The sequence below is a fragment of the Salmo salar genome, chromosome 07 (genome assembly GCF_965601325.2).
Source record: "Salmo salar chromosome 07, fSalSal1, whole genome shotgun sequence".
In the NCBI taxonomy this organism is placed as follows: Eukaryota; Metazoa; Chordata; class Actinopteri; order Salmoniformes; family Salmonidae; genus Salmo; species Salmo salar.
Genome location: NC_138297.1, coordinates 43402522 through 43425666, shown reverse-complemented (window position 1 = coordinate 43425666; position 23145 = coordinate 43402522). Strand labels below are relative to the sequence as shown.

The 23145-nt window shown below is 43.1% G+C and overlaps 1 protein-coding gene across 1 annotated transcript; it reads right to left on the bottom strand.

Annotated features, from left to right (window-relative positions):
• Positions 1-4505: 4505 nt before the first annotated feature.
• Positions 4506-22453, bottom strand: LOC106609207 (nicotinamide phosphoribosyltransferase). The gene is made up of 11 exons (XM_014207729.3): positions 22278-22453; positions 18609-18765; positions 16214-16317; positions 14930-15058; positions 12146-12304; positions 10376-10512; positions 9430-9655; positions 8796-8915; positions 8554-8694; positions 6426-6560; positions 4506-6243 (listed from the first exon to the last, which is right to left on the bottom strand). The coding sequence occupies exons 1-11, from the start codon at positions 22329-22331 to the stop codon at positions 6130-6132; spliced, it is 1476 nt and encodes a 491-aa protein (XP_014063204.1). The 5' UTR covers positions 22332-22453; the 3' UTR covers positions 4506-6129.
• Positions 22454-23145: the final 692 nt, after the last annotated feature.

Sequence of the window (23145 nt, the reverse complement as noted above, 5' to 3'; positions counted from 1 at the left end):
GAATATGTTGAAGGCTAGCTGTATTGGGTGCAGATGACTGAACTGCTCACTTCTGTGTCTGCAGGTATCTGAACAAAATCCAAGGTATGAATACTGTCATGTGCATGTTTTGTTAATCATCTGTATAATTACACCTCCGTACACCTCTGATGAATATAACAGGAAACCTGTTTGATCACCATGCACTGCAAAATCATTCTGGCTATGGATACGGAGAACATCAACATCACCACACCAGAGGACATAAACATTGGACTTGGGGCTCTGCTAGGAGTTTACCTCATATTTCGATTTTTTTTATTCTGCTTTTCCATTTAAATCATAATAAACACTGAAAACTAAAATAGTGTTATTGTTGGGGTTCCCCCACAGTTTCAATTTGAAGAACCCCTAAAGGATACTCCAGGAACCTTTTCTTTTTAGAGTGTACAGCCTGCGCAAAAAACAAAGCAGAGCTCACGCCTTTCAAGCAACTTTTTTCAAATCATTATTAGAATCTCATCATGCAGCCTTACAATGTATTCAAAATCAAAACATATTGCCCAACGTTTGTAGAACAACTAAAGTTACATTAATAACTAAATTAAGCATATAGGAGTACCCATTTCTTTGTTAACCGCTCAACACAGAACAGTTGCATGTGCGCACTCCCTCAAATCATTTGGAGACTATATTTCTATTTTATTCAGCTTTGTTCAATTATATTCTTCATACTATAAAATAATATAAAATAATGCCACAGAATTATAAGCAAGTCTGCTAAATGAACTAGTGTAGCCCACAGTCATTTGGCATAGCCACATCAGGACCTAACATAAAGACAACTCAGAGCATGCTATTCTTTTCTTCTGAAATAGACAACATTTTCTTCATATCATATTAGACCGGTCTAAGACCTGTCTAAAATAAATAATGGATTTATTGTGAAGTTGTAGGCTATATTACATGGATTTATTAGACTTGTTTAAAATGGCTTGTAGGCTATGTGTGAAAGCCAGGAGATGCTAAATGTGTTTATGTTAATTAACGGTAAATTACTGAGTATATTGAGTATATATTATTTGCTTTCCAATCACCAGCTGACAACATTTTGTGACCGCCACAGCCCTATGTATTACCAGGGTGGAGGGAATCTCATAAGCATTTATAGTTTTATTGGTTAGGGGTAAGTCAAGTCCTGTACAATGCTTTAACCTTATCTTTATCAAATGATCCATAAAGGGACCACTCTGAACATTTCTCAGAATATTTTTTACACCACTTACGTACGTCTGCGTGTGGGTGTGCAAATTGTATATTATTATTTTTTGTATTGTTATTTCATCAGATCTCTAGTAAACCATTATACTCAATATTATGTTACTTTAGCTCTAGTAACCCATTAAACATTTGCGTTACATCACAAAATCCTCCTCTACACCAGTGTTCTATTCATTCAGGGGTTTAAATATTCACTCTAGTGTTCTATTTAACAGCATATTCAGGAATAGTCCTATCTTCTTTCATATCTTTACATTCACTTTTCCCTATATATCTATACTTAGGTATTCACATACACACCACTCCATGTGCATCCTATGCACCATATGTATCTTCAACGGTTCTCTAGCCTCCCAGAGACTACGGTACAGTGGTCCCAGACCACATAGACAATTCCCAGAAATGCCTATAGACCGCTACTTCCTATACATATAAAACAACAATAACACTTGTGCTATTATTAGTAATCCCAGACGATGGGAGGTGGTGGACGGAACCCCCAGATAACGTTATAGATCGAAAAACTCAGCTCACACAGAACTGGTTCGGGTATCCATTCAGTCATCTTTCTCACTGGAGCTAGTCCCCTGACAGCTCTCATTCACTCTCTACTTCAGGGCTGCTCAACCCTCTTCCTGGAGATCTACTGTCCTGTAGGTTTTCAGTCCAACCCAAATTTAGCGTATCGGATTCTGCTAGTTAAGGTCTTGTTGAGCAGCTAATTAGTAGAATCAGGTGTGTTAAATTAGGGTTGGACTGAAAACCCACAGGACGGTAGATCTCCAGGAAGAGGGTTGGGCAGCCCTGCTCTACTTAATAGCTAAAATGTGCTAAAATTGCTTATCAAATCTCAAATCAGCTTATTATCCAAATTTCAATCAGCTTAATAACCAAATGTCTATCTTTTATTATCCAAATTTCAAATCAGCTTAATATGTCATATCTCACAATCACACAACTTTCACATCCACTTAGTACTATTCCCAAACACACTCAGTAATCTCCCTTATTACCATGTGCATTTTCAACGATTATCCTGTAGTTACTTCCTATGCACCATATGTATCTTCATTATACATATAGAATAGCACCTTGTGCTATTATCAGTGGCTGCAGACCACGTAGACACTTCTCTTATAAATGCCTACAGACAGTTGTCAGAGGGGCATGATACCGTTACTTGCCCTCACTCTAGTCTTCTCTCTAAGACTATCTCTAGGCTTATTCTGTCATATGTATCACTGCCACGGTTCCTCTATAGTCTCTACAGTCACCATAGTCTCTACAGTATCTATAGTCCCCGAGCATCCATAGTCCTTATAGTATCACAGTCCCTACAGCATCTATAGTCCCTACAGCATCCATAGTATCAATAGTTTATATAGTCAAATGCTATAGCCTCTATAGACTCCATAGTCTTGCCACATACAAATAGAATGACATGCACTTTCACACATTCACTCAGTAACTCCACACTCACAACTTTCCCATCCACATCTCACATCCACTTCGTGCTATTACTTGACTCAGGACTAGTGGTACCCTCCTCAATTTTTGTTTAGTTTAATTTGTTTTATTATTTTAGATTTTTATACAAATTAATTTAAAATTGACTTACTGTAATCAGTTGTCGTGTTCCTCGTTTGTTTGTGGGTGATGTGTCTCCTCCTGGGCAGCTCACAGTAAGGGTCTGGTCTGGGGGTCTCGTCCTCTTTTGGTCAGACTGGAATTTCCCTCACGCTTCATAAAATGCACCACCGGTTTTCCTCGCAGACCCCCACTGGAAAGCTGCGCAAGCAGAATCCATCATCCTATTTGTGACACCAAATAGTTGTAGAAATTCTACACAGGGACACTCAAAGTCAACCATAAATGAATCATTATTATCAGGGCGCTGGAGAGGTTCCAACCAACTCAATGCATCAAGTACACGTCGATCAGGAGCGCTCTTCTTTAGGGCAGTCCCGTTATCCCTTACATACTAGTTATAAACATGTTACATAGGCATAGTTCATAGGGTTGGTTCCGGCATGTCTGGCACAGTCTCCTATCTTAACATAAAGTACATATTCTGGGCGTTCTGCCAGATGGTCCTAAGGAGGAGGTTGTGTCGTCCCCCCCTCATATCTTTACCAAGCACAGGCAGGAACCAAGGATTATTTATGACACTAAGACAAGATGAACATTTTCAAGGCTGTCTTTTCACAATATAAAAATGTCCATCACAGGAGGATGGCTAGCTGTCCTCCGGCTACACCGTGGTGCTACCCTACAGAGTGCTGTTGAGGCTACTATAGACCTTCTTTGCAAAATAGTGTTAATCAGTTATTTGGTGACATGATTATATTTTGTATAGTTTTATCTAAAAAGGACAACTTCTTAAATGTTTACAATTTTAAAAAAATCTGAAATTCACTGAGGATGGTCCTCCCCTTACTCCGAGGAGCCTCCACTGAATTGTACAGTATATACAGTACTACTCAGAGGAAAATTTTGGTGCAGATGACTGACTTTATCAATGACAAACATATATGAATTAATATATGTCGTCTATGGAACTCAATCATGAGGGGCCCCGCCAATAAACAGAACACAATAAATTCGTTTTTTTATCCAAAGATTCACACATAAGTTGTAATTATTTAATTCTCCAACATGTGATATCAATATTATTTAATTAAATGCTAGTGCATTGAGGAGACCATATTATACTGATTGGACAGCAGCTAGAGAAGGGAATAGATTACCTCGTATAACAAAATCTTAAATCAAGGGCCTCCTGAGTGGCACAGTGGTCTTAGGCACTGCATTGCAGTGCTTGAGGTGGCACTACAGACCCGGGTTCGATCCCAGGCTGTCACAACCGGCCGTGACCGGGAGTCCCACAGGAAGGCGCACAATGAGCCCAGGTTAGAAGGCTTTACTTGGCTAATCGTGCTCTAGCGACTCCTTGTGGCAGGCCGGGCGCCTGCAGGCTGACCTCGGTTGTCAATTGAGCGGTGTTTCCTCTGACACATTGGTGCAGCTGGGTTCCAGGTTAAGCAGGCGGGTATTAAGAAGCGCGGTTTGGTGGGTCATGTTTTGGAAGGACGCATGACTCGACCTTCGCCTCTCCCGAGCCCGTTGGGGAGATGCAGGGATGAGACAAGATCGTAATTGGATATCACGAAGTTGGGGAGAAAAAGGGGGTAAACTACACCAAATATTTTCTAAAATAATGTAATCATTAAATCAAACATTTCAAATTGACAGGATGGTGTTTTTAATATGTAGACATTGCAACAGTAATGTTAGTTTAAAATATCAGATATGTTCAGTTTTGGGAAACAATTTGGGACAACCAACATATACCAAAACAAAAATAGAATTCACAAGTATTATTTCCAAAACAGCATTCATACAAGACTACACCAGGATTGTAAAATTCCGGTAATCATTAAATCCTGGTTGCAGGATTATGGATTCTGTGCATATTCCCTCCTGATTCCCGGAATCTTTCAATCGGGTTTTCTGGGAAAGTTACCAGAATTTTTTAACACTACTCTACACAAACATTTGCTAAAAGCTGACATAACACCTGTCATACAACAAACAACCAGTGTGGAGGATTCTGTATTGGTAGAAAATGGGAATTAGACAAAAATAATATTAATTATATCGCTACTTCTCCCTACCCTGCCCTCCCGCAGTATAATGCAGTTGTTATATACACGTGAGAAGACAGTTTGGCCACATCCTTGTAAATATGAAGATTTACTGCAAATAATCTGGCAATATTTACCTTTGTCATAAAAAATAAATGATTTCTGGAGGTAAGAACCAACCACAATGGTATCAAAATAGTCAAATCAAGCTCTACGGAAATGTTCCCCATAATTCAATATCAGCGACAAATGCCTTACTGTTCTCTAAAGCAAAGAAGAATGTATATGTAACAAATATTTGTACTTTTACACAAATAAAAGGTGCCACAAATAGAGAGATTTGACTCTGTGTGTGGGTCCAAAATGACACCCTATTCAGTGCAGTACTTTTTACTGGTAAAGGAAATAGGGTGCCATTTCAGACATACAGACTGTGTCGTGCAGTTCTGTAGACAGTGTTTTAGCAACATGATTTAGTTGTCTTCTATATGGCAACTTGCTCCTGTGTGGGTAGTGTCTTCTAAAGATCCAGGGGAAAACTAATAATTAAAAAAAAAGGCCAACAACTTAAAAGGTAGAGTATTTGTTCCCCTGATCAGCAAATTCATTTGCATAAAGGAATACAACGTTCCTTTAAAAGGAAGAAACTGTCAGCACGCACGCACACACATACAAACATCCACTCAGGAACATTAAACATATACCTCTCAGTTCTAGAACCACACAAAGTTCAGGAACTTTCATGAACACAGTATCTCCTTTCCTGTGATCAATTTATAGCGACACTTGGTCATATAAACACTGTAACGTAACCGCAGTTTAAATGATTTATATATCACGATATCGTTCCATCCATCACTAAAAGACAACGCTAACTAAGTAGATTATGAATTACTTTAAACAGCTCTGTACACACAACACAGGGTAGAGTCAGTGTGAATGTGTTCCCTCTATCTCCATCTCTCTTTCGCTCTCATTTATCTCACCCAACTTCCTTTATCTTTATCACTTACTTGTTTCACTCACTCCTCTTGCTCTCCCTCCCTCACTCACTACTCTCTCTATCCCTTGGCCTTCACTCAGGTGTAGGTTTGGACGTGTGTGTGTGTGTGTGTGTCTCCTCTCCAGTGGAGGACAGTGCTTCTGGGAGGGTGGGGTTTGAGGGAAGGGGGGCCCCACCTCCGGTGGGGTGATGGAGGTCAGGGGTTCAGGGGTCAGTGGCCCCTCAGTGGAGGAGCTCCTTGAGGTCACTGTCCGTTATCTTGGCATTGTCTCTGACGTCATCGAACGTGTACGTCTTGACAATTTTCCCATTCTGAAACACTGTGTGTAACAGGTCCTGGAGGGAGGGAGAAGAAGGAAAAGAACAAATGACCGTTAGTGAAGTGTCTAATTGACTAACCTCAATAAAAAAAAAAGGTCACATTTGACAAACCTCAATAACTAAAACAACATTTATTTACAAAATCTATTGGAATGCATTGATGTGGGAGTAAGATATGATATGTGAACTCCACTCACCACGCCGTACTCCTCCAGGTCTCCCTTGCCCTCCTCCAGAGTGACAAAGTCCCCGCTCGCTGTCCGGTGCAGAGACAGACGACCTTTCTTTGACCTTTTGTTAGGGTCCGCCACCGGGTCCTTGAACACATTCACCTGCCACCAAATATTAAAAACAGTTACACTTGTCCTTCCAGTGAAAGTAGGCATGGATGTGTGTCTGTGTTAAGAGTCCTGCACGGGCCAGTTTTTTTGGAGATGCACCCGCCCTCGCCAGCCACGTCAATTCCGAGCCCCGCCCGATACCCGTCATCAGTACAGATTTTTCTCCGCATCCCGTCAAATAATAATGTATTTAATTGTTTTTATGACTCCAGAGTAATATAGGCTATTAGGCTATTCCCCGTTCGTGTATGAATTGATTTGTCTGCATGTCTATTCAACATTTGGATAAAAAGGAACCTATGCAATGAATTAAGATCGATATCTTCTTATTTTCACAATGCAATGCGGCACATTGTCAACTGAAATTGCTTAGGAAAAAAAGAGAGAGTCTTCTGATTAGCCTTCTTACCCAATGAAAGCCTATAGCTGACATACATTCAATATTGTTTCGATAATCAAATAGTTTAATTGAAACTTATATAAAACAACTCCCAGAATCGAATAGGCTATAGGCTGTAAAATTAGCATTCATTTATTTTGTAGGGTATACTCAAACTTTTACCAGCCGCACAGGTTTAAAATGTATATGACCTGCGTATGGTCTAAATGAACAGAAGCCTGAATTAAAATGTAACAATTAGCTGATAATTAACTGAACTATAGTAAACAAATACCTGCTTGCACTTTTAGCAGGATGTGTATCAACCTACCGGCTTGTTTTCATCCAACAAATGTAAAACGCCTGGAGTTCGCTAAACAGCATTGTCACGTGGATTGGAACTGGTGCTTTGTTCATATGACATGGAAATAGAGCTCTTTGGCCACGCACACCAGTGGTGGGTTTGGTGTTGAAATGAGAATGCACGAGCAGAAAAGAACCCCGTTGTAAAATATGGTGGTGGATCTCTAATGTTACAGGGCTATATTGCTTCCACTGGTCCTGGGGCCCTTGTTAAAGGTCAACGGCATCATGAACTACTAGGATATTTTTGCCAAAAACCTGGTTGCCTCTGCCAGGTGGCTAAAACTTGGCAGCAAGTGGATCTTCCAGCAAAACAATAACCCCAAGCACCCAGCAAAACCCTCATATGGAATTGTTAATCAACATTTTGCAATGGCCATCTCAGTCTCAGGACCCATTGAAAACCTGTGGTTTGAATTGAAAAGGGTAGTCCATAAGTGCAGACGAAAGATATCAAGGATCTGGTATTTTATTAGGATCCCCATTAGCTGTTGCAAAAGCAGCAGCTACTCTTCCTGAGGTCCACACAAAACATGAAACATAATACAGAATGACATAATACAGAACATCATTAGACAAGGACAGAACTACATATATTTTCAAAAAAGGCACACGTAGCCTACATATCAATACATACACACAAACTATCTAGGTCAAATAGGGGAGAGGCGTTGTGCTGCGAGGTGTTACTTTATCTGTTTTTTTAAACCAGGTTTGCTGTTTATTTGAACAATATGAGATGGAAGGAAGTTCCATGCAATAAGGGCTCTATATAATACTGTATGCTTTCTTGAATTTGTTCTGGATTCGGGGACTGTGAAAAGACCCCTGGTGGCATGTCTGGTGGGATAAGTGTGTGTAAGTTGACTACGCAAACAATTTGGGATTTTCAACACATTAATGTTCTGTATAGAGGAATGGTCTAAGATCCCTCCCAACGTGTTCTCAGTGCCGTTACTCTCACAAGGTGAGGTATTGAAAACAAGGTGTCAATAAGAGATAAAAAAGTTTTACTAGTTAAACGAAATCTCTTTCTCTGAGCAATTGTACTAGCATAAAATAATTTCCCAATTTTTCTAGCATACAATTTAGCTCAGTATTTGAATTATTGATTTGACACAGTCATTTCTGCTCATCTTTATCAAAAGTGTCAATCATTTAAGACCCCACTGTAATACAGTATACATTATCCGTGTGTGTGTGTGAGATGGTGTGTGTGCGTGTGTGTAATGCTCTGCTCACCCCCAGGCCGTTGGTGACCACGTAGCTGCATTTAAAGGAGCAGTTGAGCAGATCCCTGGTCAGTTTCTGCAGCAGAGCCCCTCCGGAGCCAAAGGCAATGTTCTCAATGCTCCACCGATGCTGCTTCATCCCCTCCACGATCTACACACACAGACACATGCACTGTTAAAACACTGTGTGTGTCCATGTGTGTGTGTGTGTGTGTGTGTGTGTGTGTGTGTGTGTGCCGTGTGCGCGTGTACCTCTTGCAGGGTGTTGATGTCCACTCCGTCCCCCTGTATAACTCTGATATAGGGCGGCAGAACTTTGTAGCCTTTGGAGTTCTCCGTAGGGATAAACTTCTTCCCCAGGATCTCCAGCACCTGAGTGGAGGAAGCACGTACTTTAAAAAAATGTTTTAAACAAGAATGCTAAAATTTGTATGTGAGGAACATACAGCACCGACTGAGAGGGCTTCCATACGGCTCAATCTCAACTACAGAAGCCCGGTCATAGCTCAAAATATCACCCAAATCATGCGCACCCCACCCCCCGTAGCTCAGTTGGTAGCGCATGGAACTCGCAACGCTAGCATAGTGGGTTCGATTCCTGGGACCGCCTGTACATAAAACGTAGGCGTGCATGAGTAAAAGCGTCTGCTAAACGGCATATCGGACTATTATTCTAGTTATATCAAATGGCAGACTAACGTTGAATTCGTGTGCATCTTTCTCAACTTAGGATCGGGCTAATAATATTCAGTATTGCGTTAGTACTTTCTCAGAGGACCTGGTTGGGACCTACCTTCAGTACGTCATCCACAGGCTTCCCCCAAGTAGGGCGCACGACGAGGGGCTTAAGGGGGTTGACTTAGGGTCGAGATAGGCCTAGTGTTACCTTCAATACGGTATCCAGGGGGTTCCCTGAGTCGGGACGGACCACCAGTGGGGCGTCAGCGCTGCGGGACTCAATGAGGCTCCTCAGGTCTTCTCCCCAGATCTTCTCACAGGCGTTGTAGATGTCATAGCTGTCGCTGACGATAGACACGGGCACGTTGGGAAACTGCCTCACGATGTGCTCAAAGGCATCTCGCTCGTGGTCCTTCCCCCACGCTGTGATTGTGCTGGAGAGAAAGAGGGAGGATACCAAAGTTATCAGATTTACTAAAGACAACAAAACAAATCCCTCTCCCTGTGAACTCTTCCACACGGAGCTGCAGTACCACCACTAGAGGGCCTCCTTATCAACACTTTGCAGAAACTGGACTTCCAGGAGAAACTGGACTTCATGTCAACAACAGTGAACTGTAGCTAGCTAGCAATGTCCTTTTAGTTTCTTTCTGAATCCATCTGTGCATTACGCTTGTCTCAATTACAATTTGATTCTTTATTTAATGCTATCAAATCTTTTAGCAAATAAATGAGGGGTGTATCTCCAAATGCATTGCTATCTACCACCTTGGAGAACCCAGAGAGTGAGGGGGATGGTAGAGTACTGTGTGTATCTGGAAGATGAAACTAAAACGGACCGGCGTGATTCCGTAACCACAGTGACCAGGCCAGGGCCCCTTGAACCGAACTCCCAGAAACCAACGGGGAAAATGAATGGTGCAGTGGAGCAGCTGTAAGTGGCCTTGTGGCGTGGAACAGTGGTACAGCCAACTCAGCTAGAAATGTACTGTACATCTCCTGATCTCCTGTGTGTGTACTGTTATCAGTGGCCTATACAAGCTTGCTATCTGGGGCTGAGAAGGCCTATACAAGTGTAATTTGATGGATTCGGGACCAAGAAAGAGATGTTAGCGTGTTAACTGTGTAGCCACTGTGTGTCCTGACGTTATTACCTGTGCTCCGCGGCGGGCACAGAGAAGCCAGGCACAGGGTCTTTGGTGCCGTAGTACTTCTTAATCACGCCGATGCCAGCCACTGTGTCTGTGCCCTTAAAGTTCACCAGGTGGGCAGAGGCTCCGATACCTGCCGTCTGAAATGGGGAAGAGAGATGGTGAGTCACACACACACACACACAGCGCATTCGAAAAGTATTCTGTCAGACCCCTTGACTTTTCCCACTTTGTTACGTTACAGCCTTAGCAACAAAAAATATTTAAAAAAAATATATATATAATATATATAATTTTCAACTGAATCTACACACAATAACCCATAATGACAAAGCAAAAACAGGTTTAAAAAAAACAACAGAAATATCACATTTACATAATTATTCAGACCATTTACTCAGTACTTTGTTGAAGCACCTTTGGCAGAGATTACAGCCTTGAGTCTTCTTGGGTATGACGCTACAAGCTTGGCACACCTGTATTTGGGGAGTTTCTCCCATTCTTCTCTGCAGATCCTCTCAAGCTCTGTCAGGTTGGATGGGGAGCATCGCTGCACAGCTATTTTCAGGTCTCTACGAAGATGTTTGATCGGGTTCAAGTCCGGGCCACTCAAGGACATTCAGAGACTTGTCCCGAAGCCACTCCTGCATTGTCTTGGCTGTGTGCTTAGGGTCATTGTCCTGTTGAAAGGTAAACCTTAGCCCAAGTCTGAGATCTTGAGTGCTCTGTAGCAGGTTTTCATCAAGGATCTCGCTGTACTTTGCTGCGTTCATCTTTCCCTCGATCCTGACTAGACTCCCTACCGCTGAAAAAATTCCTGACAGGCATGATGCTGCCAGCACCATGCTTTACCATAGGGATGGTGCCAGGTTTCCTCCAGACGTGATTCTTGGCATTCAGGCCAAATCATTCAATCTTGGTTTCATCAGACCAGAGAATCTTGTTTCTCATGGTCAGAGTCCTTTAGGAGCCTTTTGGCAAACTCCAAGCGGGCAGTCATGTGCCTTTCACTGGGGAGTGGCTTACGTCTGGCCACTCTACCATAAAGGCCTGATTGGTGGAGTGCTGCAGAGATGGTTGTCCTTCTGGAAGGTTCTCCCATTTCCAAAGACGAACTCTGGAGCTCTGTCAGAGTAACCATCCAGTTCTTGGTCACCTCCCTGAGCAAGGCCCTTCTCCCCCGATAACTCAGTTTGGCAAGGTGGCCAGCTCTAGGAAGAGTCTTGGTGGTTCCAAATGTATTCCATTTAAGAATGATGGAGGCCACTGTGTTCTTGTGGACCTTCAATGCTGGAGAAATGTTTTGGTATCCTTCCCCAGATCTGTGCCTCAACACAATCCTGTCTCGGAGTACTACGGACAATTCCTTCGACCTCATGGCTTAGTTTTTGCTCTGACAACTGTGGGGGCTTATATAGACAGGTGGTGTGCCTTTCCAAATCATGTCCAATCAATTGAATTTACCACAGGTGGACTCCAATCAAGTTGTAGAAACACCTCAAGGATGATCAATGGAAGAAGGATGCACCTGAGCTCAATTGAGAGTATCATTGCACAGGGTCTGAATACTAATGTAAATAAGGTATCCGTTTTTTTTTTAAATAAGTTTGCAAACATTTCTGAAAACCTGTTTTCGCTTTGTCGTTATGGGGTATTGTGTGTAGATTTTAGAACAAGGCTGTAACGTAACAGAATGTGGAAAAAGTCAAGGGGTCTGAATACTTTACGAATGCACTGCATATAACACCCCCTCCACCCACACACTTCCTCTACCTCTTGTGAGGAAACTCCCCTGTAGCCGAAGTCGTGCAGCTTGTACTCCAGCTTGTCCAGGTTGCCAGAGGTCTCCAGCAGGTACTTGGCCAGAATCTTCTTCTGCTCCCTGGAGTTGGTCGCCACGGTGATGGGGTACCAGACCTGGACAAGGATGGTCTGGAGGGGAGGAGGAAGAGGGGAGGGGGTTAGTAGATTGCCATGCTAGAATGGGCCCAAGCCTGGAGCTTTCGAAGCGTCTCCCTCTCCCTCCATCAATCTTAACTCCCTCTCCTATCCCTCCATCCATCTCTCTCCCTCCCTCCCTCTCATTCATTCCTGATCCCGCTCCGCCCGCTCTCTCCTCCATCTTCCTTGAACCGCAGTGTGCCTGTCCATGAACCCCACAAAAAGATCCCTCTGACCCCACCACAGCCCCATCCACACCCTCCAGTCACCCCATCACAGTGTAGTGAGCTGGAACATGAACCCAAAAGCAACCCCCTTGACAGACCCTTTATCCTGCTATGTGGAAGGGGAAGTGGGCTGTTCGGGAGGCTCAGGGGCTAGATCCACATTCCCTGGCAAAGCGACAGAGAGAGGGCATGTCAACACAGGGTTCGATGTGAGGATTCCACACATGGCAAGCCCCGGACAGAGTTACTTAGCCGTGCTCTGCTGGCAGCTAGAGATGCCTGGGCCTTTGTCACAGTCCAGTCATCGTTGAACAGGCGAGTCAATATTATCACGCCATGTCCGAGTGTGTGTTTAGTCATATTTCTCCCTCTAGGAGCTGTGTAGTGTGCACGTACGTGAGAGTGTGTGTACGCGTGTGTGTGTGGTGTGTGTAGGGTCATCTGTACGGTCTACAGAGTCAGAAACACCTTGCAGGGTTACCTGACCTCTCGCACGCTACCACAACATGTTGCCAGCCACAGCTCCAACAACTACAACTCAACATGCGAAAAGGATCATTATAATCTAGAAACAAATGAATTATCTTTAAGGAACTGAAGCCATACAGGCCTACTATATGACAGGTTGTATATAGACGCATGCAGTGATGCTGACGCTGTGGTGATCTACAGCAGTAATGCCAGGTGGAGACTGAGGAGGGCGCCACTGAGCACCGTAGTGTGGATGGGGATTGCAGAGCCACACACTTCCAGAGCCAAACCATATCTTGTATAATAGAGCAGTCACCAACCTTTGAGTCAAAAAGCAAGCCGAGATCTACCGCTCAGAAAAACAACAAAAACATGACTTTACATTTGTTTACGCCTGTGCACTATTAACTTGCGAGGCACAGCTGAGCATAAATTGAAATAATTCGCTTTTTTATTTTATTTTACTGGACTGATGGTACCTGCATCTGATGGTCAGTTTCAGTGGTGGGAGGGAGCAGCAGAGGTTCCACCTCTCACGGTCTCTTCTCCCTCCCTCCCTCCCTCCCTCCCTCCCTCCGGTGAGACTGACCAGAGAAAGGGGACTTCGTCTTCCACCTGATGGCGAAACTCTAGCCGCACCGCATTATTCATGCACAAACTCACGTTGTCCTTATGACCAGAGTTAGTGAAATAACATTCCATGATATTAAAAATAGACATGATGAGCTGCCAATAATAAAAACAAAGGCCTATTAATATACTTTACTACTCATTCATTACAGCTGCATTGCTGGTTGTATCGTTTGTGTGGAAGCAAGGAGAAGCGAGTCATATGTTTTGTAAAATTGTTGAATAAAAACAGTGTTGACAGTGCTGAATTAAAAACTTAAACATGAACTTACTCATAAAAACAGCATCTCTTTGCTGTATTCTCTGAGAGTCTCTCTCTGGACATGGTTTTAAAGCGTATAAAATCTCATATAGGCTAGTATCAAACTTTTCTGTGGTGCCGTGGAAGCTGTACTAGGCAGTGATTTGAGCTATGCAATTGGCCAGCGCAGTAGGCGCACTTGATTTAGCTCTCTCTTCAGACAAATTAAATGGTTCAAAATGAGAACACTTTACTTACCCTTCTGAATCAAGTGCACCTACCACCAACAGTGAAAGACAAAACATTTATTTTTAAAGGAGCGCAAGGCTTTATCGTTGGCTTTTCTACAGAAATGTTTGGCAATCGACCGGTTGGTGACCAGTGTTAATATGATCACGTGACGGGGTCAGTCCAGTGAGTCTACGGTCTGCTCTTCAGTGGAACTACTCTGCACGTTCACGGAGATCGGCCTGAGAAAGACACGGCACAGATTCACTGATCTTCATCGCAAAATGAGTAGTCATCCGGGAGGCAAGATGATTTGTAGATCAGTGATTGTGCACAGAGTGGCTACTGAGAGGTGGAGACGGGGCTTAGCTCACCTAGCTCAAACGGCACCCTATTCTCAGGGTTCTGGTCAAAGAAGTGCTCTATATAGGGAATAGGGTGCCATTTGTGATGCAGCACCCATAGAAACCATCCTAGTCAGAGAAGCTAGCTAGGAACACTTGAGGTTAGACAGACAGAGGCAGGATACGTGAGGAAGAGGTTTACAGATAGAGAGACTGATGGCTCTCATCATAAGTGAATTAAAAAGTGCAGAGTCACTGTGGCAATATTGTGTGGTGTGCTCTAGGGGCAGGGCCTTGGTGAGTGAGGAGTGAAGTTAAATAAATATTACAATTTATTTTAGATCAGGCACAATCTCCGACAGCCACACTGACTAAGGATTCATTTGGAACGGACAGGAAGGACCCAATCCAGTCACATTGATGGAAAGACCTAACCTACCTGCTCCCCCCCCCCCCGCCCCCCCCCGACACTCACCTCCACCCAGTTGGTGAGCCAGTAGCATTCTGGGTCGGTGCTCTCCACGGTGAAGAGGACGTTACCCCGTGGGATCACACTTCCCTCCGGCACCGCCTTGATCTCTATGGGTAGGTGGCCGTCATACTTCTGCAACACACACACATACAACCTTCACAGCAGCCATTGCAACATACAACATTCACCCTAAATTCCCATAGGAATATGGAACCAAATACAACATTTTGACTACTTTAATACAATTGTTTAGGGGAACTAGGTACAAAAAGTGATGTAATTTCATTGTATCCTTGGATTTGATACAATGAAATTACATCACTTTTTGTACCTAGTCCCCCTAAACAATTGTATTAAAGTAACTTCCTTGGATTTGATACAATGAAATTACTTCACTTTTTGTACCTAGTCCCCTTAAACTATTGTATTAAAGTAGTCAAAATGTTGTATTTGGTCCCATATTCCTAGCATGCAATGACTATATCAAGCTTGTGACTCTACACACCTGTTTGTTTTGGTTGTGTTTCAGATAATTCTGTGCCCAATAAATGGTGCCCAAGAAATGGTAAATAATGTATTGTGTCATTTTGGAGTCACTTTTATTGTAAATAAGAATATTATATGTTTCTAAACACTTCTACATTAATTAGGATGCTATCATGATTACGGATAGTCCTGAATGAATCGTGAATAATGATGAGGTTACTGACACACAAATATCATACCCCCAAGACATGGTAACCTCTCACCATTACAATAACAGGGGTTAGCACGATTCATTCAGGATCATCCGTAATCATGGTAGCATCCACATTAATGCAGAAGTGTTTAGAAACATATTCTATTCTTATTTACAATAAAAGTGGCTCCAAAATGACACAATACATTATTTAACATTCATTTCTATTGGGAACAACATTATCTGAAACACAACCAAAACAAACAGCAAATGCATCCAACAAATTTGTAGAGTCACAAGCTTGATGTAATCATTGCGTGCTAGGAATATGGGACCAACTACTAAACTTTTGACTACTTTAATACACATAAGTGAATTTGTCCCAATACTTTTGGTCTTTTAAAATAGGGGGACTATGAACAAAAAGTGATGCAATTTCTAAACGGTTCACCCGATATGACTGAAAATACCCTCAAATGAAAGCTGACAGACGGCACTTTAATCTCATAGTCGTTGTATATTTTAAAAGCCAAAGTGCTGGAGTACAGAGGCAAACCTGTCCCAATACTTTTGGAGCTCACTGTAGTAAAACAAACGTGAATGTGTACCTCCAGTATGTAGTTCCAGCCCTTCTCGTTGAAGACGTCATCCTGGAAGTGTTCCCTGTACACCTCCTTTGCTTCCTGGATCTTCTCTGGAGTCACCACCTTCCCTGGAGGGAGGGAGGGAGGGAGGGAGGGAGGGAGGTTCAAATGGTTGAAGCATCAGTGAACAAGTGGTGTATTGGATAGAGAGAGATATAACAGTTTGTGAGAGCAAAAGAGTGAGAGAAGGGGGAGGAGAGAGAGGAGGAGGAGGAGAGAGAGAAGCTTTGGAATCCCAAACTCTAGTCCATCCATGTGCTATTAAATTAGGAGCTTCTCTCCCCCTCTTACAAAGCGGCTTTGTCCTGCTGCAGGACATGCTACAGGCTACGACCACACACAAACAATGTATACAGCTACACGCACGCAAAAACACATACTCACAGCCCACACACCACCACACCTTAACAGTTACACACACACGCACACAACAACGTGTGCTTGATATGACCTCCTGTTGCAATAAAGTAACAAGGCTGGTATTTTCAAAAGGTTATTTGAGTACAAATAAAAGCTTAAAGTTAAGAAATGTTTATTCCAAGGCTACTTCTTGCGAGTAGAACTCTGTATCATTGTAGTGAATCAATGCTAGTAGCCCCAAGTTGCAGCTGCCCTTTGTGTTGCTGGGGCTCAAAGAGCAGATGTTCCTTTGTCTCCAGTCCACGCCAGTCCTGAAGCTCTCTACAGCACCTCTCTCTGCCTCGCCGTGAAATCACTTTGAGTTCCATTCTCTAATGCTGTGCGGAAGAACAAAACAACAGATCTAGGATCAGCTTAAACATCTACAAAACGTTAACCTTAGGGCAGGCCCCATTAGGGTATGGAGTGAGAAACTGATCTTAGATCAGTGTCTAGGCCAAGGCTGCCCAAGGTACGACATCTAGCTAAACCGCTCAGCTCCGTTTACAATAACTGATGGCCAGAGGAGGAGCTGTAGTCTAGGCCCCGTTCAAATACAGTGAAAATAAAAGGCGTCCTCTTTCCCTACTTCCTACCGTGGAGTAATCCCTGACCGGACATTACTGGATAGTGAAATCCTAACCACTGACGTTCGATCAATCAAAAGGAAGGTATCATTTTAACCGTATTGGAACGTGATCCTGGGGAGAATCTCAATTGTATTTCCTTGATTCCTTGCGTCCGCTCTCCACGACTCCTTCTCAAATTCCATCGTATAAAAGTCATCAAAAGTTGAGTATTTGGTCCCATATCCCTAGCACACAATGATGACATCAAGTTTGCGACTCTACAACCTTCTTGGATGCATTTGCTGTTTGTGATGGTTGGGTTTCAGATTTTGTTCCCAATAGAAATGAATGGTAAATAATGTAGTGTCATTTTGGAGCCACATTTATTGTAAATGACAGAATACAGTATTTACCATTCATTTCTATTGGGCACAACATTATCTGAAACACAACCAAAACAAACAGCAAATGCATCCAACAAGGTTGTAGAGTCACAAGCGTGATGTAATCATTGCATGCTAGGAATATGGGACCAAATACTAAACTTTTGACTACTTTAATACACAAGTGAATTTGTCCCAATACATTTGGTCTTTTAAAATGGGGGGACTATGTACAAACAGTGCTGTCATTTCATTGTATCATTTCAAATTCAAAGTACTGGAGTACAGAGCCAACACAACAAAAAATGCGTCACTATCCCAATACTTTTAGAGCTCATTGAATCCTTGTGGGTACCAAACAATTGATTCCCATTCAAAATCCTATTTTCCCTAACCCTTATCCTAAACTTAACACCAAACCTAACCTTAATTGTAACCGTAACCTAGCCAAAAATAGCATTTTTTCTTGTGTGTGTGTGTTTGGTTTTACTATCCTTGTGAGGGGACCAGAAGTTTCCAGAAGGAAAACAAGGAAAATTCAGACAAACACACTTCAGGTCAGATCTTGACAGCGAGAGGACTGATCTATCATAAATTCCAAGTGAGGCAGAAAGGAAGGATTGCTTTTCAAAGTATTGGAAGGTGATCCTTGGGAGGGACCTCTGAACTTCCCATTGAATTGGTTTTGAGGAGGCGTGGAGAGAGGACGCGAGGAATCAAGGAAATGCAACTGAGATTCTCCCCTGCTCAGTCTAGATGCTACAGATCCTCAGATGCTGCCAGTCCATGCTGTAGAATTCATCTGAGCGCCTATTCAACTATATGCTAGCCTTGATCACATGACAATGATTGTCCTGCTGGCCGAGACAGGAAGGATCGCTCAGTTCACTTCAACTCTGCAGACTAGTAGCAAGGCCTAGTGGTAGAGAATGTTAACTCACAGAAGAGCTATTTATACAGGCTTGGATGTCACATTTTGCATTATGAGGACATCAATACAACCCTTACCTTTTAAGTATTTGTTGGTGATGTACTGCAGGCCGTAGAAGACCGTCGTCTCATACTTGACTTTTCTGTTCTTGGTCGGGTCAGCTCTCTTCTCGCGGCACTCGAAGTAGGAGTACACTTTACTGGTGTTGGGAGGGTACTGCTTGTAGTGTGTCACCTGGATCAAAGACGGAGGAGACAACATGGATAAAATACATCGGAACTTCAGGCTATAAAATGACAGTTAAAGAGATTGAAAGGTAATTTGGTGACTAGTATTATTTTTTTTGTTTAAACCTCCCGCTTTGGGCTGGATGTGTCAATGTGTGACATTTCCCCCCCACGTGTGCCAGCCTAGTAATTCCAGTTTCAGCCAATGAACTTCAGCTAAGAAAAGGCCTGCCCAGCGTTATCCAATGAGGTTGCAGGGCGGGCCCAACGGCTCAGTGGACACAGCAGAGAGCGAGAGCAACGACGTGGTGCACATACAGTATCTGCACATCTGTGACGTGGTACGCATTTTTCGGGGACCACTTACGGCTTGTGAGCACAACTTTCAAAAATGACTGGCTGAAATTATACAAAAGTTTGACCGTGCATCTTTAAAAACAGTTTAAATAGCCTAACTACAGGATACAATGTCACAGCTCCCGATTGACTAGTTAGTCACCCTCAGGTATCCTTCCAGAGAAGTGATATAAATATTACATTCTCTTGGCAGTTTTACTATCATTTTCACAATCGGAGGTTGCTGGTCGCGGCGTCACAGGCATTTCCTATGCAGCAACAGGAAGATGTTGTGTCACAGGTTTGCACAGAGAAAGCAATTGGCTGTCGTAATTTTTTTTCCTCTTTCCTCAAACACCACAGAGACATAAGAAAGGTTATGCTGCTATTTGTTCCCACATAAACACTCCAGAATGTGTCCCTTGACTGAGTGGAAGTTCTCTCACTCAACTCTAAGCTGCTAAACATCAGCCTGCTGGACCATGATAAGACTGAGTGACCAGGCCTGTCCCTCTGTCTGTCCATCTGTACCACACAGGACAGATGGACAGATACAGGGATGATTGCTCCCACCCACTATCCAATTACAGGACCACCTCCTCCCAAAGCCCTCATCAAAGAGTTGTCATCTGACAATTTACTAACGTGATCTTCATTAGTCATTTCGCTGCAATCTGCTGCCTGTTTCTGTTACACACCCACACAGAGGTGTCCAGGGCTCTAAGCCCGCTGAGCCGACGAGATATCGCTGAAGTGATGGACTGGTATGACGTATTCATGGTCAAGTCAACTCCTCACAGAGTTAGGCTAGAGGAAGTGCTAACAAAAATCTATATCTCAAATGACCCACTATTGGTCAAAGGTTGGCTCTGGTGAAATGTTGTGCATTCGTGTCATTTGGAGGGATACCAAGTGCTTTCTGCTACGTCGTCATCCCCCCCCCCCCCCAGCTCACTCTCTAGGTGCACCTGGGACACCCAGGTATGTGTAGAGAAGTGGAACAGAAAGAGAGGATGGGCACATTGGGGGCAGTTTAAAAAAAGAGAGGTACAGAGAGAGACAGGCTGTGGAGCAGATGGGACAGTAAATACCGCAAACACAGAGTAATGAGAAAATCTGCCGCCGATGCTTTTATTGATTAGCCACGACTACTATGTACATATAATTACACTGGCCTCTCCACAGCGGCATATCTGTCTGGCACAGTCCCGTGTCCTTGCCTCTGGGCACTCACACATACGTCCATCTCTCTCTCACTTTCCGGGAATTCAGTCAACTGTAAAAACTGTGTTACTTCTGACCCTCGCCCCGTCCTTCCTCTGGGCTGCACTGGCCTTGCACATACAATGACATAACCTACGCAACAGGTCGCTCGGCTTAGGTTATCAACCAACGCTGTCCCATCCTTCACTAGCTCCCCCCACAAGATCTCATGAACTAACCAGTAGCAGAACCAATGAACTAAAGGTCCGTTTTGCATCCCCCCCCCCCCCCCATGGGTTAGCCGATCCTAGAACTGTGTCTACATAGATCAGTGCTGGTCTGGGAATCAGTCCACTATGACCAGCCCCCTGCGTGTGATGAGCCCCGAGTGTCACTGGCTGCTGGATGGATGGAGCCAACCAGCTCAGTCTGAATGCACACACACACGACAACAATAATCAACAGGATATTTGATTCTAAATTCTGAATCTAGGGCCTCAACAGCAGAGAGAAAGACTAAATAAAATATTTTCACAAAGCACAATTGACCAAGATTAAAGCTAACGTTTGGAGCTGGTTGACTCCATTCTGTTCACAAATCTCAATTTATGGGGGTATTTTACCAGACCAGGGGTTGTGAAACAACAGTTTGCATAAGCCGTGCGTGGCAAAGACAGAACACTCTGATAATCCAATATTCCTCCATGGTTTTATGACAGCGGTTAGGGACTACTTTATTACCCCTTTATTAGCCTCCACGTAGCCTGTGCCCTTCCCACCCTCTCGCTCTATCCTAACAGGCCCTATAGTTCCAAATGCTGACCAGTCACTGTATAGCATTGAGCCCAGTAGGACTGAAGTTTTTTTTTATGCCACCCTACACACACACACACACACACACACACACACACACACACACACACACACACACACCAGTCCAGAAAACAACATCATCACAGCAGTGACCAGGAGGGAGAATGATTGACAGTTGACGCGGGCTCATCAAATATAATATGATTAATGTGCTATGTGCAGCCTTTATTTTTGTTCCTCTGGTAAAGAGGAAACATAGCAGTTCCACTATGTTTATATAATAGTGTTGTGCCACAATTGTATGAAATAAGACTATGCAATATTGTGTTGTGACCTCTGAGTGAGAGATTCAGCTGATATAACTGCTTGGATGACATGACACGGGGCCACAAAGAAATAAATACATTTCTCGTAGTATTGTAATTGACAAAAGCAGTCAGTCATATCTATACCATTTTGCTTGCAAGGTCTATAAGTGTAAGTGATTTTTATTCAAAGAAAATAACATGTAAAACCCAGTCAATCATTCAGCATGCATCTCTCAATTTGATGTGCACTGAATACACTCATTCCACCTCCGTCTTCGACAACATCGACGGTCAAAAAAGGATTGCACTAAGACCTGGAGCGTATCCAAAGGCTTACCAAAGTTTCGCTTTTGTTTCAGGATCTGCCATTGCTTTTCCTAAAGTAAGGAAATGGATAGTAGCACAAGAGACGCTGGCCTGTTACCTACGTCTCTTGCAAAAGCTAGCCTTCCCACGTTTTGGTAGAAAAATCACCCGCTCCATTCATTGCTTGCTTGCGCTAGCTACCGCCTTTTCAATTAGCTGCTATAGCGTTCCCATTCACAACACATATTTAGCCAATATATCCTCTGCTCATTCGTTAGCTACCTGCCTTAGCTGCGCAAAGGTGAGCATCTTCGTAGATTCGCTGGGGGCAATTCCGTCAAGTATCCCGGATGAAAATAGGCTAAATTTGGTACTACCTTTTCTACCTGCCCCTCTCTCCTCCCCATTTGGCCTAACGATCTGACACAGACAGCCACCAAGGCAAGCGTGATGGCCTTGGAGGATGCAACCACCTTGGCTGATCGAATTACATTCACACTGAACCTACGACTACGCAGACAATCGCACTAACGTACCGTTGTCGCCCACTCACCTTATAAGAATCAGTAGCTAACAATATGTTGAAATGAGGGTCTCTGTGCTCCATCTTCCCCTTGGTTTCAGTCAGTCGCGGGTGTCAGTATTATTACTCCGTGCCGGGGACTCAACCTAGCTCTGTCGCTGGGGAAGAGACCGTGAAGAGACGGAGGGGGCGGGCATAACGCGGGCGGCAGGGAGGCGGGCCTCGCGTCGCACCAGCGCAGACGATGACGTAGTGTAGGAGGCAAGGCCACAGAGCAGGCTTATCTTTTGCAAAAATTCAGTTGTGAAAAAAGTACGCAAAAGTCATACTTGAGTGAAAGTAAAGATACCTTAATAGAAAGTTACTCAAGTAAAAGTGAAAGTCAGCCAGTAAAATACTACTTGAGTAAAAGTCTAAAAGTATTTCGTTTTAAATATACTTAAGTATCAAAAGTAAATTGAATTGAAAAAATATTCTTAATAAGTATCAAAAGTAAAAGTATGAATCATTTTAAATTCCTTATATTAAGCAAAGCATAGGCATAATTTTCTTGTTTTTTAAATGTACGGATTGCCAGGGGCACACAGACATTATTTTCAAATTGATTAATTTGTGTTTAGTGAGTCCGTCAGTACAGCGGCAGTAGGGATGACCAAGTGTTCTCTTGATAAGTGCGTAAAACTATTTTCCTGTCCTGCTAAGCATTCAAAATGTAACGAGTACTTTCGGTTGTCAGGGAAAATGTATGGAATAAAAAGTACAATATTATCTTTAGGAATGTAGTGGAGTAAAAGTAAAAGTTGTCAAAAATATAAATAGTAAAGTACAGATACTCCAAAAAACGACCTAGGTAGTACTTTAAAGTATTTTCACTTAAGTACTTTATACCACTGCCAAA